The 19,121-nt window shown below is 37.4% G+C and overlaps 1 protein-coding gene across 11 annotated transcripts in view; it reads left to right on the top strand.

Moving 5' to 3' along the window:
• The window catches only part of USP34 (ubiquitin specific peptidase 34), a 118,683-nt gene that overhangs the window by 8,365 nt on the left and 91,197 nt on the right, over positions 1–19,121 (top strand). For 10 of the 11 annotated variants that reach the window (XM_065833174.2, XM_071805650.1, XM_071805649.1 and 7 more), the window contains exons 2-5: positions 8,489–8,576; positions 11,897–12,317; positions 17,499–17,549; positions 17,724–17,873. In XM_065833174.2, the coding sequence (XP_065689246.1) occupies positions 8,489–8,576; positions 11,897–12,317; positions 17,499–17,549; positions 17,724–17,873 (710 nt within the window). Of the gene's footprint in view, positions 1–8,488; positions 8,577–11,896; positions 12,318–17,498; positions 17,550–17,723; positions 17,874–19,121 lie in introns of those variants that run through there. The other variant, XM_071805656.1, reaches the window with a different exon arrangement.

The following is a 19,121-nucleotide window of genomic DNA, read 5'->3' as shown; positions in this document are numbered from 1 at the left end:
AATCCTTGTGGAAAAAAAACGCCTTTGGGTGTTGACCTTTATTAAGCTAATTTGTAAAAGTTCGGTAAATAAGCCTTCAAAACCACATGACAATTGAGGCACCATTTCTAGATCAGCATCCATGCAGAACATGAGTTCCGATCTCAGAAGCGTGTGGAAGAGCTCTTTTCACACTGGATTGACGAAGCCTCTTACATTCTAGGTTAATAGGCATCAGTTGATACAAGAGTGTGAACAACTTTATTTTTCTTTCTTTTGCTTGGAACTAGAATAGGATAGCACTGGGGAATGTGAGCTCAAAAGCTATAAAGAGGAGGTTCTTTTGCTTGGTTTAAGGATGGTCAGTGCAGTTAATTCTTTGCCTCATTGGTCCGTTATTATTAGTTTACTTATGGTTGAACTAGTATTTTTTTTCTTTGAGCTACTTTTTTTTTTTCTTAATCTTTGAAATAAAACTTTTACCACAAACTATTTTAATTTGAAAGTCTTGATGCTTCATCTGCTGATGTGATATTTAAAGTAGATACAGTTTGGTCAAGTTGGTCACATTTGAGATCAGTTTTAATCTCCAACTTGAAGCTCACTAAGTCTTAACAACAGTGCCGGTTTGAATCTTTCCGAAGTGAGTTGGCTTTGTACATTGTGTTTAGCCATAGTTACAGATATGTGCACTTGCTGATATCTGACTTGCAAAATATTTGTTTATATTGAAATGACATCTGTAAATATGTTTTCTGATTGGAGGCAATGCTTGTCATGAGACTTCACTGCAGTCTTGGAGATGCTTGCCTAGACCACAGACATTGCCTTCAGCAAGCTCTCAGAAAAAAAAAATCCAGCATTATGCACTAGCCAGTAGATTACTGAATACACTGTGTGTTTAAGGGAATTATTAAATACAGATTATCTGGCAGAAGTCAGTGCAAACTTTGAGCATATATTTGAAAGTTGAGAGAGAATGCAGCCTCGATGCTTGCCCATCCTTTATCAATATTTTATTCTTCTTTTTGAATGGGCATTGCTTGTGTCTGAGTTGATGAAAATAAATAATACCTTGGAGTTCAAATGCTCTGCAAGCTCTTCTTGGGCTTTCAACGAGCTGCCTCAAGCTCCATTTAGCGTAATGACCCATCACCCATTTATCTATCTTATCTCCTTGTTTAAGCAGGCTCGAATATACTTTGTAAGAAGCAAATTAATCATATTTGCCTCTCACAAATTTTGTCCCTAAAACCTGGAGCACAGTCATTAGGTGCTTTTGTTATAAACCTGCTGGTAATATGTTACTTCTTACTGGCTGTGGTGGCTCAGTCGTGGGCCTTTTCTTTCTGGTTGTGGGGAAAAAGCTGTTGTTGTTTTCTGTAGCTGATTCATAGTGTGCCAAGTAGTACAGCTGAACTAATTTGCAAGGTTCTCTCTTGAAAATAGAGTGCTTCCTGGAGTACATATTTTAATTTTTGCGTTCCTTGCTACTCCTAATTAAGACCAATAGGAAACCTCCTTAGCTTTTGGAACCGTGTTCATACTATTAAATCTTTGTTCTACTTACAAAATAGTATGATAAACTTCAAGTTCTGTGTTTTCACCTTGAAGTAGTATTTTTAAAAATTTCAGAGCTGGAGTGTTTAAAGACAAATCTTTGAAAGCCAGAGTCATTCAAGTAGTGATATATTATTTTTGAAGTTAATATGTTATTAAAAGGAAGGAACGCAAGTAAGTACACTATTTTAAACTCAAGGTAAGCAGTCCTTTATCAGAGCAGTAATTTCAGCATCAGCAGTGTCAGCCGTAGCTTTGAAATTTACCTTGGGGTAGTTAGTGATACGCTAGGAAATTCTGATTTTATGCAGAACTTGTCCAATCCTGCTTTGATTCTTTAAGGAACTTGTAGTGGCCAGGGTAAAAATATTACAATGAGCAGCCTGACTCTTTACATCTAGTGTATGTTTTGATGATGTCAAGCAGACTTGGTTGTGTGGGAATGCTACTTAAATTGAGATGGATTTTTTAATGAAAGGAAGAACTGTACCAACTTTGATATAAAGATGAACACAATGCTGAGACTCTCGGTGTGTCTTCTTGGGCCAGCAAAGCCAGAGCAGTGTGCAGGTTGGCCCATTTTGGATTTCATTCACATCCCCATCATCCACAAGCTGATCTTGGATCAAAAAAGTCATTCCTGCAGTATTGAACTGATGCAAGCTTATTCTGCTCCTTAAATTTTTGCTGCAGCACTCCATGCTGGATGTGCTACTGCTGCCTCTCCCGCTATTGGCATAACCCAACCTGAATGGTGTATTTCACACTCCCTTATAGTCCAGATCAAATTTCTACTGCTAAATAGTACTGCATGGATTCAGTTATTTGTGAACTTTGAACTCTGGCTAACTCTCTGGGAACAGTGCAGGTTCACGCAACATGATAACTTAGGCTTTACTTTGTCTGAAAGTTGCAGTGCTGCTTCTGGACCTGAACTGGCAGCACACTTGTGTTTAGTTATAATTCATCTGGGCAGTTTTGAGTAAATTATCAGCTGATAATTGAAATAATTGACTGCATTTCAAATAATTTGTATGGAACTCTTCTCCTTGGAAGTGGTTGCTGTGGCATGTTGTCTTCGGAAAGCTGGAAATCCTAAGGTGCTCTTAATAAGGACGATTGTTGGGTTAATTAAATGTCTATGACCATACTAAAGGGTGCATTTTAACCCAAGGCAGTTGTGATCTAGCATGCTGAAAACTTTAGGATGGCATCACTTTTGAAAGATGACAACTTTAAATTTCATGTGGCTTTTCAGAGTCAGCCTCTGCTCCACGCTGCCTTAGCATATTACAGTAAAAGGAAAATAGGGTTTTGCTGGAGAAGATGAGGAAGATAGGATGGAAAGGGAAATACATGTTAAGAGAATGAGATTCAAAGAGAGAGGACTTAGTGGTGTTTGCAGAGCAACAGGGAGATAATATAAAGGCAGCAATTACAAAAGATGAGGTGATTTGCCTGTTCTAGTGAAGTTATAAGTGCTGTCTATCTGATGAACACAGCAAGGCTTGTGCTACCGTGGTGTAGCTAAGCTGTACAATGGGATACTGAATTGGAACTCTTCAGGCCTTTCTGATCTCATGGTAGCTACAAGGAATTATGCAGGTGCTGAATAACCAGCATATAGCTGATTTTGACAGTAATTGGGGGACCCGTTGTGCTTTTTCCTTACTCTTTTGAGTAGCTTTATTTCCATTCATAAGAAGACAGTTCTGTTTTGACTTGCAAACCTTTGCCAGATTTGTTGAAATTACTTTTATGTTCAAAAGTTTGTGTCTGGCAGAGGCCAGTATCTTTATCAGTTTGTTTTCCTAAGGAAATGAGTCTTTAAAAGGGTTACTAATTGCTGTCTTTAAGCTACTGTATTGTATCTGTAATATTTACTTTGTAATCTCTGTATACTTTGTAATAAAAAGTTTACAGGTAAGAAATAAATCTATGAAGTTGGAGCGTTTATAAATATAAGGAACTTGAATTAATTTTAAGTCTATAATGATCTTTAAGATGGAAGTGGGCATGGTTATCTGTAGTGCTGTGGTGGTTTGATGAGAGTGGGCATTGACAACTCAGTATCATAAAGATATTGTAAAGGCACTTGGAAGCGTCTTAACCATATGGATATAGAATTTTATTACTGCAGTATCTTGGGTGGCAGGTCTGATTTTTTTCCTATGTTAACCTGACATTCACACAGTGTTTCTAATACTAAAGAATTGCTTTTTTTGATGGTAAATTCTGTGTTTCAGCACTTGTTGGTTATGTGTATCTAGTCAGTATTGTGGGGCGCTTTTGTTTTATGGAGACTGAAGAGTGGAAAGGAGACTTTTTCTTCCTCACTGACAAGTTGTAGAAAAGCTTGGATAGTTAAACTGTCGCCACTGAAGTTCAAGTTGGCACTGTCCTTTTAGATATTTGTCAAAGATGGCTTTGTAAAGGTCTGGAAGAACTCTGTTAAATAAATGTAAGGCAACCATGAATTCTTTATAATAAAAATGGAGTAATTCTTATAGGTGTAAGTAGAAAGGGAATGGGAGACACTAAATTCTGTAGTTTCCAGCTCATTTAATATTGATCGTAAACAAAAAGTCTCTCCCTACAAATAACATAAAGCATGTCAGGACAGATATATATATATAAAAATTAAAGTGCTAGTTTTCTGTGTGAACAGTGGCATTATACAGAAAATCATGTATATATCTCTTTCAAGAGTAGTGTTATAGTCCCTACTACTGTTTCATTTAGTGTATGGCTCTTTTTTTCCTCTATTTAGTCTGTGTCAGGGAACAATTTCTGAGAATAATGTTCATTTTGAAAGTGATCCAGTCTTTCCCATGAGAAGCTGGTATCAGATGTGGCTTGGGGGATGAGGGGGAGGGAGCAGAATCTCTATGCAACTGCACCTCCTTATAGTTTTCAATATGTAGAAATTACAGGTAGGATACAGTAAAGAACTTTCTGTGGTTTACTTTTTAGTGTTTTGTGTTTCTGCAAGCAGATAAAATATACTTTAAAAGAATTTTTATTTTCACTTGCCATTTGATTTTGTACCTAATGTGATAAGTGACCTTTGGATATAAGATATTCCTCACAAGTCTAGCATGATAGCTGTCCTTGAGGTCTAATTACAGTCTGTTCCTCTAGCTCTGGAGTTCTTGCTAAAAATGCACTTACAATCTGAGCTTTGTTTTTTAAGAGTTGAAATTATATTGCCCCCTTCTTTGCAGCTGATTTATCTTTTTTTTGTCTCCTGTAGTTTTCTTGGTTTAGTAGCGTTATTAATACTTTTTTTTCTTAGCTTAGGAGATCATGTTGCTTCTAGTACTGTAATATACTTTTAGCAAATCACCCTTTTGTGGAAGACTTAAAGCTAGCCAAGTAAACTGGGAGACTTCATTTTTTCTGAAATGTTGAAAAGTTTTACCTTAGTGTGTTTTGGCTTCTTGTCAGCCACTTGAATAAACAATTATATTTTAAGTATGTCTGATTATTTTTTTAAAAGAACATCTGAAAACTTACACGTGAGAAGATATTAAAATAATCAAGCAATTATTACTTTGTGTTAGTTAAGCAGCTCAACTCTTTCTTATGTGGTATTACTGTGACAAAAAGATCTCTATGCCATCGCGTTGTAATGATTTGGTGAAACGAGACATTACAAGTATGCAGAAAGACCCCATTTCCTATGTTATATTTGTAGAATATATTTAGTTGGAATTTCCCTACATACTAGTCTTTCTTCTCTCTGCTGATTAGTTTTGTCTTGCATTGTCTGTTTAAGGCCTTCACCGTTCTGTTTTTTCCACACCCTGTTAGTAATAGTGCCTTCAGTTTCTTTGCCTACAGATGATCAGTGTCAGGGTGAAGTGACTCCAGATGAGTGGGCAATTTTGCATCTGCAGTCACTACAAAGGTGTTTACTTCTCTCAACCTCACATTCATACTTGTCTTCCCAGCCCCCCCTGCTTACATATGTGCCACCTGAGTATTCAGTGGCTTACAAAACCAACAAAGAAGTGGGTAGTTTTTGGTTAGATGGGTACGTTGAATTTGCTCAGTTCCCAGTCTGGCTCTCTGGATTCCTAATGATTGTTTAGAAGTAGTTGAAATGCATGGCTACGGATGCTGTTAGTAGTGTGGACTTGGACTGGGTTATGTTGATCTTGAAATTGGATCTAGCTCAGGGAAAAGATCTTCGTGTGCATGGAAAGTAAGAGGGAAAAGGGAGGACTGGAGGGTGAGAAGGTCTAAGAGGTGTTAACTGAGAAGAAAAAATTGCTGGAGCAAATTTAAGGAAGGAGAATAAAACTGAGCCCGGAGAACTCAGGAGTAAACTAGGGAAGGCATCTAACAAACATTGCCAGCTTGTGAGTGCCTGCAGAAAGAAGGAGCCACTGGAAACAGGGGTGAAGGAGCTGAACCTGGGATTGGAGTGTCACTGCTGAGAGAGATCATGGAACGACTGGCTGTAAAGCTCTGGAGCACGTATTATCAATTCTTATTGATGAGAGCACGTGAGCTGCCGCTTGGACGTGCTTCAGATGCTCTCACAGCATGGAAGTGTGCCTTAGCACATCCTGTGGGAATCACTGCCTTGGGTATGAAACAAGGAAGGGCTTATCCACCACATCAATTTGCAAGAAAGGGGCTTGTCACACTAGAAGTTTTTTCAAAAGTTTGACACGGTTGTTACTGCTGCGTTCAAAATACTGAACTTGTGGGAGGCTGGGGAGACAGCAGGCTAAGGAGGATCTGGGGCGCGCAGGATGCTTGAACATGGGAGAGAAAAGACTGTGCTGAATTTACAAGTGAATGAGTCTGTTTTAACTTCTGGTGCATTCAAGGTAGAAGAAAACCATTTTGAAGAGAGAGAGAGACATCATTAATTGGAAGAGAAGTTGAAATCATGTGCAGCAAGGAAGCCTTTACAGAGCTGACTGATATCAACAAATGTGCAGGAATGATGCGTGCAGTTGTTCCTGTTGCTTTTCTGTCTGTAGTTTTTTTCAATTAAAAAAAGCTAGGAAGGCTTCATAACCAATTGTTGCTGTACTTCCAGCTGCATGCGTCCTTGAAGAGAGGTGCTATAAATCAAGAGTATCCCCAAAGTTTATATTTGTAATAAGACAGGAAGTTGAAAGCCTAAGATTTAAACGTTGGTTCTGAGGATGTAAATTAGCTGAACTGAAAAACAGAATTTCTGCTAAGGAGCAAAAGAGCTTCAATGAAGATCCAGCAGGAGAAGCCCTGCCAGATGTGTCACTGCTCCTTTTGGTAGTGGCACAGACTCGGATCAACTCAGTGGAAAACTGCAGCTTCAGTGGGGTTGTTCCTGTTTTGAGCTTCCTGTGTATTGTTAGGAACAAGAACAATATTATTTCTAGGTACAAAGAATGAAGGGGAGATTGTGTATGTAGCCACTACATTAATTAGCAGTGATTAGTAAATAAGACCAGTTGAAGTTGGTCTACGTGCGAGATGTAGAATGCACAAACAGGAAAATGACAGTTTTCTTCGACTAGTGCGTATCCCTCCCTATTTTTTGACCAGGACCATAAGCTTCAGTATTTCCATGACTTCTACATTCTCTATGCTCTGTGCAGCAATTGCATCTTTTGAGGACCAGGTTTGCTTTCAGGTTTTTTTGATCTCATAGAAGTTCAGGAGTGTTTGGAAAAGGCTGCTATGGAAATCAGGAGTTACTGTGCTACTTGTTAGAGGGTGTGGTTTTTAAGTAGGGTGATGTGGGGATGAGCGAAGTCTTATAAATGCATAAATGTTTATGTAAACCCATACAAGTTAGAATTAGGTTTGTTCCTACTAAATTGTTAACAATTTTTGTGTCAAGTTTGAACAAATTAATCTTAAGAAAACAATGCTCACAAAAATGGGAAAACAAAGTTTTTGCGAATCTTTTATTCAGGGCAAGAGTTTTTATGAGGCTGTCTATAGTTAAGGATCTGTGTTTTGTGGTAAGCTTGACCTAAATTGTTTGTCAGAGTTGTTGGTTTCTTCAGCACTGTGCTTTGGCCTTAGAGAGTCAAGTGTCATGGTAATTTGTGGTGTTTAAACTAAAAAGTAGTAACAAGTGATACCTGTCTTTTAGTCTGCTTGTTAATTTTGAACTTTGTCCGGTGTTACATAGTGCTCTTCAAAGCCTTCTAGGAGTGAGATGTTTAATGGTGTGCTATTGAGAGACTGTTTTTTTTTTTTGTGTATTGTAATAAATGTGGTAAATGTTTATCATTTTGCCAATTAGTGATTCATTATGGCTATATGTCAGTATATACATACCTATATTTGAAAATAATAATTATCAGCTTAGCTAGTCTGAAATAACTTTATACATACACTGCATGTTCTTGGTAGTTGTGTTGTGGTGGGTGCGGGTTGTTTGTTTTTTTCCCATCAGTCTTTATCTGGCACAGAAAAGGAACTTAAGGTCTCATTGTCATCACTAGATGCAGACTTAAAATCTGAAGAAAAACCAAAACTGGTTAATGAGTAAAACTGTTGAGGGCCGTTCATATCTGAAAGTGTGCATCAATGAGTAGTTGCCCGTGAAGTTTATGAAGAGTATTTCCTAGTAAGAGGATTAGAAGAAAAGGCTGCTATCAATCACTGATTTTTTCACAGCAGCATTCAAGAATACTGTGCAGTTTCTGTTTTCCAGTTAGTTGCATCTAAACCTGATTTCTGTTTACTGAAGCAAAAAATATGTAGATTTGGTTGAGGAGTTCAGTTTCTAGGCTGAAAAGATGATTTATTTGGATATTATGCATTTTCATGCTGAAAAACCTTTCATATAAAGTTACTATGGCTTGATTTCTACTGTTTATCTTTAGAAAATACATTGTTTATTTTTCATGCTATCAAAGGTAATTTATAATAAAAATAGATTGCGCTTTTTTTTCTTTTGTTACTAATACGTTTATGTTTTTATTTTCTTTAGTATCAGTCATTGAAGGTGCTGATGGGTTGCAGCTCAGAAAAGAACATGCCCTCAAGATATTTGCTTACATCAATTCCTGGACACAAAGGTAACTTTGGAATGAATTGGAGTGTTGATGATTCTGAATCTCAGCAGTAGGTTTCCCTTCTTAAAAGATACAGTAGAGTGAATTAAAATGGGCAAGTTATTAATGTGTAGCTAAGTGATACTTAGAGAGTAAAGAACATTTTACTGCTTGTAAAAATGAATGCCTTACCCAGTGCGTTTTTGGCAAAACATGTTTTGAGTCTGATTACCATTCTGGATGCTGTAACAATTGTGTAACAGTAAATAGCTATATTGCAATGACAAATCTTGTATGTTGCTGCTTTAATATGAGATTTTCTGACCTCCCGTGGGGGCAGGATAGGGTAAGAAAAATTTAAGAAAAGATCATTCTGAATGGGACTATCAGGTTTAATCTTTTTTTTGAGTGTCCTAATACTGTGAGTCAAGATGATGAAGGATTGCAGCCAATAGCTACTACACTGATAAAGAAAATCCTTTGCACATGGTTGTAGTAAATCAGCTAGATTATTCCTTTAAATCTATTGTTTAAATTACTGTGGTTTGTTTGGGTTTTTTTGTTGTTGTTTTTAAGTAGTTGCATTAACTAAGGATGTTTGGAATGCAGTGCTCAGCAGTGGTTACAAGACCAAACCAGATAGTAAGAAATATTGGGAAAAACATAGAGGATAAATTGGAAAACATTCTTCTGATATTTAGAAGGCTCAAAAAGAAAAAAGGAAGTGCCACATTTTGGCTACCTGTGAAAGTGGAATCCTCTTCTTCCTCGTTCTGCTCAAAGAAGGCACTCAAAGTAAATTCATTATCTTCTGCAGTATGCCGTGAGACATAGAGAAGGAATTTTAAATCAAAATAAACAGCAGCAACAGAAGCCAGAATGCTGTCATTTCTTGACAGGTCCTAGATCACAGGTTTATCTGAGAACAATTGCAACCTAGTCATTTTCCAGGTCAGAGTCTGTTCAGAGGTTTGTTCTGTTCAACAACTATAGCATGACAAATCCAACATGAAGGAAAAATAAAGACTGGGTAATATTTAACTCTTTATTTTCTTTTGGTTTCTTTTTACCTTCCATATGTGTGGTTTCATACTATAAAAGAGTAAGGAAGACAGTCCTTAACCCGTTCAAAGCAGAATCTAGCAAAGCAGACACAGGAAGGAGTTTTCCTTTACATTTTAATTTCATGTCTCATTTCTGCTTTGCCATATGGGCTTTGAAGGGTTCTGCTTACTGCTTTGTGCTTGAGGCCTTCCTTGACAACTACTTTTTATTTTGTTACCTGTGGTTTAAATCTCCACTTTCCTTCAGAAGATCAGTTGGCAACCCAGCCTGAAGAACACCTGTTTCTGCATCTGCATGTAGTGTTTCCATTTCAGTTTTCTTCTGGAAATGGTGGTGTTTAAAGAAGTCGTATTTGTAGCATACTCACTTTTTCATAGGTCTTTAATTTTTGGTGGAGCTTTTCAGATACGTGAAGACTTAGAAGTTTTGCACGTACCTCTATCTCGAAAAATGTGCTTTTGCCCAGTAGGGAATTCTTCAATATGGGTTGGCATTCAAATACAGATATGTGAGAAGTAATCACCAGGCTTTGTTTTCATTATTTGTGAGAATAATTTGTTACAGCCAGGTGGGGTAGTAATTTGTAAGCATAAGTGATGGGGCTATTTCACATAGTTTCCCCAAGGATAAATGCCTGAGGATACACTTGGTTTTGCCTGCAATTTTTTGTTGACATTTGTTAATATGAAAATACATTTTCAAGAAAGTCACAAAATCAGTTTTTCAAATGGGTGAAGACATTCCACTTACACAATATTAGAAGGATTTTTCTTCCTGGATAGTTGGAACAAAAGGGTTTAGATGCTTCTGTCACTGTATCTATGCTGAAATTAGAGAATACTGAATGTTATCTTTATGTCTAACCCACTGAAAAAAATTATCTGTGTTCAGAACATCTATGCTTTAAGAGCTGTAGCTCAAGGGTGTGTTTTTATTCCCTCAAGAGACGCAGCACCCTCTACCCATCACAGTTCAGGGTTCTCTGGATTTTTTTTCTTGAAAATGATAATTAATTACCCCCAGTTTCTAGATTAAATGCTATGCTTTGCAGAAGGATTTTTTTATCACTTCTTATTGATGACTTCTCCCCCTACCTTTTGCCTGCTAATTTCTTTCAGAAATGGTGTGTGTCGTTTTTGTATTATTTTAGTATCTGACGACTCCATTCATGGACTGGAGTCCGTCGTGTCCCAAGGAACTTCAGAAAGGTCTCTCCTGCAAGGCACCTTCCAGTTTATACAGCAGTTATGTCGTTTAGTAGAGTTTGAGAAGGAGCTGAGTCTCATCTCAAGGATTGCTACAAGCATGTAGCCTTTCATTTTAGTCTTCCTTGAAGCATCCTTGCTTATTGCTTGCTTTCTTTTCTATGTTATCCAGCATTTAGATCCTTTTAGGGGAATATCCTCAACCTCTTGTTCAGAATGAAGAGGTTTGGTGCTTGGATGGAAGAAACAAATGTTCCTAGATGATGGGTTCTAGGGTATCTAACTTGGGGGAGTTTATGCACCCAGAATCTCTTTGACATACATAGTTATCCTCACCCACAGCTAGAGCTGTGTTAGAGTTTCCTGACTTGATGATTTGATTGATTTTCCTATTATGTTAATAAGGGGCTGGTGTATAGTCTTACCCCTTATTCTATCTAGCTTATAGCGTATCGGTGGGTGTTCAGAGAAATAGTCTGTGAGCCTACACAGTGAAGAAAGTAATGAAGATACTTGATACTGCTTAGTAGAGAGTACCAGTGTGCATGGGGTTTCTGTCCAAGTGCAGATAAAGGAAGTCAGCTGAAGTACTAAATGAAAATTAAAATTATTTTGCAAGCCTGTTGATTTAAAAATAACAATAATTAGTTCTTACCCAGCTGACAAGCATATCAGGTGGTCTGTTGCAATAAATACCAACAGAGAAAACCAGATGAAGAAACGGATTCAGGAGCGTACTGAAGAACACAGCTACTTTCTTAGTACGGTGACCTTGTCCCTAAGATTTCTTATGTATATTTTACAGTGGCAGCTACTAAACAATAACAGGGACTTCATTTGGTGAGCATTTGGAAAAAAAGGGATGTTCACAGGGTTTAAGGAAGGTTTCGTGACTCCTACTTGCTGCTGGGTAGAGTCTATTTCATTTGGATTTCCTCACTTTTACGGGTCTGTCAAATATTTTGGTGTCAAAAATGTTTTAATGTAAAGAGTCCTTTTGCTCAGTTACCTGTTCTGATTTTAGCTACTTCAGGAATTTTTATTTCTGTTTTTTTTTTTTCTGTTTTCTTACAGACAATGTCTGTGCTGTTTCAAGGAATATAAACATTTGGAGATCTTTAACCAAGTAGTATGTGCGCTTATTAACTTAGTGATTGCCCAAGTTCAAGCTCTGCGGGACCAGCTCTGTAAACATTGCACTATTAATATAGATTCAACGTGGCAAGATCAGAGTAATCATGCCGACGAGCCCCTGAATGTAGAAAGAGAGTCTCATGAAGAAGAAAATGGAGAACGGCAAAAATCTATAGAGAAAAAATTAGATTCTGCGAGAACTTGTATCCTGGCAGAGGAGGAGTCTGCAAAGAACACTGATGCTTTTAGTTTGTGGAGCACTGATGAGAAGGAAAAGTTGTTACTGTGTGTGGCAAAAATCTTTCAGATTCAGTTTCCTCTGTATACGGCTTATAAGCATAATACTCATCCCACAATAGAGGTATATCTTATCTTCATGTGTATATTTAATTGTTACGTAAAAGTTTATTTGCTCTCAATAATGAGTAGACTGTGTGTGTTTGGTGATAGTTGCTTTCACACAGGATGGGCAAATTCAGCTCTCCTGTTGACTTCAGTAGAACTTTTCAGAGAAGCTTTTTGAATGACACATACTCTTACACTTTCTTTAAAATATGCTTAATTGTTATAGGTAATATATTGATAAGTGTTGGATGGAACTGTACACTGAATTATTGTACTGTTTAAATAACAGGAAGGCAAAAAGGGGACTATAGTGAAGCCTTTCTTCCAGAAGGTAACCCACTAAGAGTTTACTAATTTCTTTTCATTACAGTCTATGGTTCTAGAAGCAAAGCTTCATAAATTAAACTTTGTGCAAGACCAAACTTACTTATTAGAACACCTGTTTAATTGACTGGAATAACTGAGCTCTACTCAAGTGCCTTTGTTCAATGGTGCTGCTTTTTCTCTGTGGTATTTGTTATGGCTACCATTCACATTTTCCACATTTTCGTCTGAAAAAAAGCCACCAAATGAAGGATTTTCAAAAATCCTGCAATGTTTAATTCACGATTTCTGAAATAAATATGCTGGTTTTAGCATTTCCTAATTGCGACAATATAGCTCATGGAAAGGTTGGGGTTTGATCCACCTTGTGGTAGTCTAAGAGAGTTTTGGGAGTTCTGTTGGAGCTCTGAGTGGTTAAATTTGCTTTTTAAACTTCAGTCCAAAATGGGACGATACCAAGCATATATAATTTTTGGTTATGTATGCTAGAGTGATCATGAGATATAATCAGTTCTTGTTGAATGAATCCTGCCATATCTGACAGTAAATCTAGTCAAAACCCTCAACACAGTGGGTTTTCTGGGTGGGCTGGATTTTGGTTTCTTGTCTTATTCCAAAACATACGGCATAAGTTAACAGAGCTTGTTTCACAAATAGATGTGTATAGAAAAATGAGGCAAAGTCAGGATTTGTAGATTTCAGGTTTCCCGTCATTTGTTTTGTCCTGCCTTTTAAACTTTCACCATACATACAGAAATCTGTAGTTCAGCTCCTGCAAGTAGGAACTGTAGAGGGTAGATCTATCTTGTCAGTTAAAAAAAAATCAATGACTACTTAAGTGATTTACGTTCTGTACTCCTGTGGGGCGCCTGCTGAAACTGGCTTCGTAGGAATATGCGATAAACAACTCTGGAGCAGCTTCTCTATGTATAAGCACACTTACTTCTTTTAAATGACAATTTCATGTATTTTTTTTTTCTACTCTTTCAATTTTATGTCCAAATGATAAAAAGAAAATCTCAAAGTGCCTGGTGGGATTTCTTTTTCACTTTATGTGCAGCCTTAAAGTGATTTGGACACAGATGTGCTCTAGATTGCTGTACTGTGACTGGCTATCTCTCTAGACATACTAGTATATATCATATATATATATATCATACTAGTAAATATCATTTGAATTATTGAATACGTTCATTAGCTATCCTAAAAACAGCTTAAGGGGAAAGCTGAGAATGCAAAACACTTTCCTGATGTATACACTAGTGAGGGAAAAGTTTTTTACTTATCTGCTAGACTGTTTGAGTCTCCAGGTATGGACGTATGCTAACCTGCTTTCCTGCTTTCCCTTTTTTGTGGAGATCTTTTTGTTTTCCTTTTAAATCTCTTAGCATCAATCATTTTTTCACAAACTGAAGTTTTCTATATTTAGGAAGCACTTCTGAAGTAGTACTGTTAGCTATTTTAATGTCAAACCTTTCTGCTACCATGAGTAACTCATTTATTGAGGTTTCGTAATTCTGGATTTCAGTCTAGAGCATATCTTATTTGAATTGAGTCATTAGTTCTGGTAATGAGAGAACTTCTTGTTTTAGATCAGGCTTGGACTCAATCGTCAATGAATCGTAAAATAAAAGTCGCTGTTTTAAGTGTATCATCTATACTTGTAAGCTAAAGAGATTCCTGAACTAACCAAAACTGCCAAGAATTTGTTGGGAGAAGCTCTTGTGGTTCTCCCTCTAAGCATTTCTTTTGCCCTGGAAAAAGGCAAATTTTGTGATGCAAAACAGACTCCAATCTCCACTCTCACTGACTTCAGAAATTCCTTGTTCCAGATTCTTGAGATGAATTTACACAATTTCATTGAGTCATCCCATCCAGTAAGGCTTCACTTGGCCTAGAAGTGACCAATTAGGCCGTCATTTAAAAATTTCCAATGTAAAGCTTTCACAGGGTGTTATTACCTTCTGATACCGATTAGCAGCCAATGTTAGTGTTAGTCTTTGCTGTGAATGCACCTCCAAGATCTTTGTTCCTAATGACAGCAGACAGAAGGCAAATCCTCAACTCTGGTGCTCTTCCCCGGTGCTTGCCCGAGCCATCTTACACTTGAGAAATTGGAGAAATTAGGAGTAGTTTAAAAGTTCTAACTGGATGAAAATGAACAACAAAGCAAGATTTGTTGATAGTCGGAAGGGTGTCACCTTAAATTATATGGGCTAAGAATTATTACTATTTTTGTCCTTTCCAACATTTCTAAAGTGAGGGATGGAAGCCCATGGAAGCCTGACTGGTAGCTGCGTACCCAACAGCAGAATTCACCTTGAACAAGTGGCCTTGCAGAGGTGTCACAGAAATATGCTGTATATGAGGACAGTGAAACTATATCACATAGAAGTAAATCAAGCATATTGACAAGTATATAGTCTTGACCTGTGTAGAATGTATATGAGTCAGGATAGACAGAATGTTTGCCTCAACTTTCTTAAACTGGTGAATAGCCTAATGAAAAATGGCTTTCTACTAAGTCTGGATTTCTAAACCAGCACAACTAATTGCAGTCAGAGGTCAACTGAGTTCAGGACATGAACACTGAAAAACAAAAATCTGTAAAACTAACATCTGGAAACATAGCATTTGCTTCTGTTGAAATCTACCAGGATTTTTGGTACCTAGAAAGAGAGGCCTTTGTGTCTGTTTTTCATCCTAAACAGAATGAACTCAGAATACAGGGTGTTTGAAAAAAGGTGGACCAAAATGCCTCTCAGAGTGATTTCTAATTGGGGCCATCTTTTTGAAACACCCTGTATTTTTATGAATGTAGTTATCTTTTTTTTTTGAGAAGTGTTCATACTTTGGAATTTATGTATGGAGTATATTTTAAGAGATCTTGCATCCAGGCCACGTGCCGTATTCTTCTTTTCATACGTGCTTTGTGCAGCAAGTGTAATATGTAGAATGGACACTTCAGAGGGAAAAAATAGCCTAGAAAAGAGAGGCTTTAAAAATCCTGTAGAGAAAGAAGCAGCGATGTAAAGCGGACTCCTGAACTTTGCACTGTCTCAGAACGCACAATGAATCTGAAGGGAGCTACCCAACCATTTAGCAGTTCTTGAGAGAGGAAAAAAAATCAGTTGTTGAGGTGTCTGCAGCTGTAGTCCCTGGTTCTTCGAGATCTTGCTCGCTCTCCTTCTACTTTTCAAGTATTAATACGTATTTTCTTGGAAGATTAAGTGCCCTCCACCAGTATTGGCGATGTCACACCCCAGCTCTAGTACATTTTATCTGAAGTGATGGTATTTTTAATGCTGTATTAGATTCCCAGGAGGAGTTACTTTATTTCCTTGTAAACTTGATCATGAGGAATTCTCTGTTCTGTTTCACATCTGCAAGAACAGAAGTCACATTTCCAGACTGAATCTCTCAACCGCAACACTTTCAGTAAGGTTTGCAGGACTCGTGCAACAGACCTCCACAAGATTTTGATTTCTGTATTCTAAGAGCTGTAGTTCGCTTGACAACAAGTCTCTATTTTATTCAAGAAAACTAATGACATTTCTCACACTATTTCTACAGTTTTCATGAGCAGAGCGCTGAACACCTTTTCTTGAAGACATACCACCTACTGGCTTCAAAGCTGTTTTAAAAATAACTGTTAAGAGTGTCACGAGTTCAGGCATGACTTAGAGTTCAGCAGAATAAAAAGGAAAATAAATGCTTAGATATAATATGAGCATATTGAATAATGCAAAATGTTTGTATCACACTTAATCCATCCAAAATTGCTTGCCTCCAGCATCCTCTGGTAGTTTTAAGAAGCTTACTCCTACATGACTATTTGAAATATACTCATGAAACTTAATTTGAAAACTTAACTTTATGTTAAACATACATGTGATTTGTAAATACGAGAACTGGGTGTTTGGCACGGAGAGATGAGAAGGGGAAACATGCTGGAACTACCTGCAAGTATCCATGGTGATGTTGAGGGTTTACAGCCATGTTTTATGTTCTTCTGGGTGCCCTTTTGCCCCCAACCATATGTGAGTTACATGCAATATGTGTAACAGCCCTAATAAAGAAAATTCCTGCTTTATACTGCCCGACACGTGGGTGTTGTGAGCATTCAAAAGAAAAGCTGTTTCTCAAAAGCCATTTCAGTTTAGTACTTTAGAAAATAGATTTCTTGTTGCAGTAAATAGCTAACAGATTGATAGGGTGATACAGTTCCTTCCTCCTTTTTAGTTAGCTTAATCCTGTAAAGAGTATTAGACGCTTATTTCATATGATGCATTTTGTTATATGCAAAAGAATATAGTAGTTGAAGAATTTCAATATTTGGATGGGAATTAATAATTTGATAGTTTAGCCCCTTAAGTCTTTAAGTGTTGGATTGTATAACATCCCACATTTCATCTAAATTCAGACATTTGGGTGTATGCCTCATCTTTGTGCAAAAGTTGCATTCAAAACTACCTTGGTTGGTTTGTTCTGTAATTCCCAGGCTGGTGCACAGCCTGTGTGCCAGAATATCCACATTGCAATATTCCTGGTGAAAAAATATTGATGATCTGAAGGGGGGTGGGACTGAAAAATAGTATGTTAATCCAACCATTGAGAGCCACCGCCGAGATGATCCTAAGTGTATATTTATGTATTTATAAATACATCTTGACAAAGGTGAAATGGTGAACTGGAAAAGTATGTTTTGCAGTGTAGAAGTGGAGCAAAGCTTGAGCTTCTGTCTTCCTCTAAATGAGGGTTTTGTTGTGTTTCTGATAGTTGACTGTGATGTCTGCTGGTACTCAGTTGCTTTTTGTTCTATGAATGTCTTTTTATTGCTTCAGTTAATTTTATTTTTTTTCTTTTTGAACAGGATATTTCTGCTCAAGAAAGCAATATATTAGGGGCGTTCTGTGATATGAATGTAAGTTGTCCATTTTTAAATAGGTTCACATTTCCTAGAAATGTAAAATAGCCATGTTCACTCCTCTATGTAGATCTGTGTTATACTAACGTAGCTTTTGAACTTCCTGCATATCTGAATGGATCTAGTGTTGATTGTTCAAATACTTCTCTCTTTTTTTTTCCATATTTCTAGGATGTAGAAGTACCGTTGCACTTACTTCGTTATGTTTGTCTGTTTTGTGGAAAAAATGGCCTTTCCCTCATGAAGGATTGTTTTGAATATGGAACCCCTGAGACACTGCCATTTCTTATAGCACATGCATTTATCACAGTGGTATCTAATGTAAGTATTGTCTTTAGATTGTTTAATGTTAAACACAAAAAGTGGAAGGACTGAATTTTTGGAGAATTCTGTAGGACCAGGGAGGGAGAAAAACACTCAAAGATTTGTTAGGGATCTGAGGTTTGCTGGTCCACTGGGCATTTCTTCATCCAAACCCTGTGTATCTCCTGGAAGCACACAAGCACTTTTGCGTGTTTGTACCTGGATATCAGTAGTCTAACAGCCCTGGAAAATACCTCTAAGAATTTTGTCATATGTCATTTCTGTCCCTGAAATTGTGTCCTGGAAGTGTTTTAGACCTCTTCAGGTTATATTAACTTTTAAACTTATTTCCTCTGAGGCACAAAAAACAGCCTATGGGTTTCTTCTCAGCTTCATGTGATTCTATATCATTATACACATTTGCAGCGTAGAGGTAACTGTGTTTTAGTTTCACTTAGTTTTAGAATACGTATCCATCATAACTTCTCCAGTTTGAAATAATACCCATTTTTAACTAGCAGAATTATGAGTTGATTTCAGTGGAGATTTGAAGGAGATTGGTGATAGAAAGAAAAGCCGGTCTCTGAAGGACATAGGAAGACTTAGTGTAATGTGAGAGTGTGAAGTCGTGACCTGTCTTGTGGATGTTACATCTGGACAAAAAGGAAAACAATAGTTTATTACACCTTGTATGGAGTGAGCTTAACATAATTTTGACATTGTGATTTTAAGTGTTTCAAATCAGATCCTTCCACACATCTTTCCTCCTTCCTCTTTGCTGTTACTGACCAGCCAGGGTGTTCTAAATAAGTATTGGAAATGTTTGCATAGAGGGAACCAGCATCTGAAATAAAGCCGGTGTTGCTGATCTGTGTCACTCATTCCTGATCCTTTTAGGGTCATGGTTCTTGTAGGTCAGAGAACAAATGAGTAAGGCCGTCATCATCTCTGTTCCTGTAAGCTTGTGCAGGAGGACTGATGCAGGACCTCTATATGTTAAACTGTGGAGATCTGTCCTCTTCTGGCCCTTTCTGTATGATCTGATGAGTTTTCAGGTAATAATCTGACAAGTTCTTCATCTCTGGATGTTGTTGGTGCAGCCTGCAGACTTCAGCAAACCATCTGCAGAAAATGTGTGGTCTTGTAGGTTTTCCTGGTTTAGAACTAAATTTTGGTCATGGAACCAAACATTCTTACAGGTCTGATTTTTGTTTTATTTTTTGTGAGAATGGGCAAAATTGTTCTGAACAATGAGTGGCTGCTCCC

This window comes from Patagioenas fasciata, chromosome 3 (assembly GCF_037038585.1).
Source record: "Patagioenas fasciata isolate bPatFas1 chromosome 3, bPatFas1.hap1, whole genome shotgun sequence".
In the NCBI taxonomy this organism is placed as follows: Eukaryota; Metazoa; Chordata; class Aves; order Columbiformes; family Columbidae; genus Patagioenas; species Patagioenas fasciata.
Note: the sequence above shows the minus strand (reverse complement) of the source record. Positions and strands in the feature narration are given on the sequence as shown.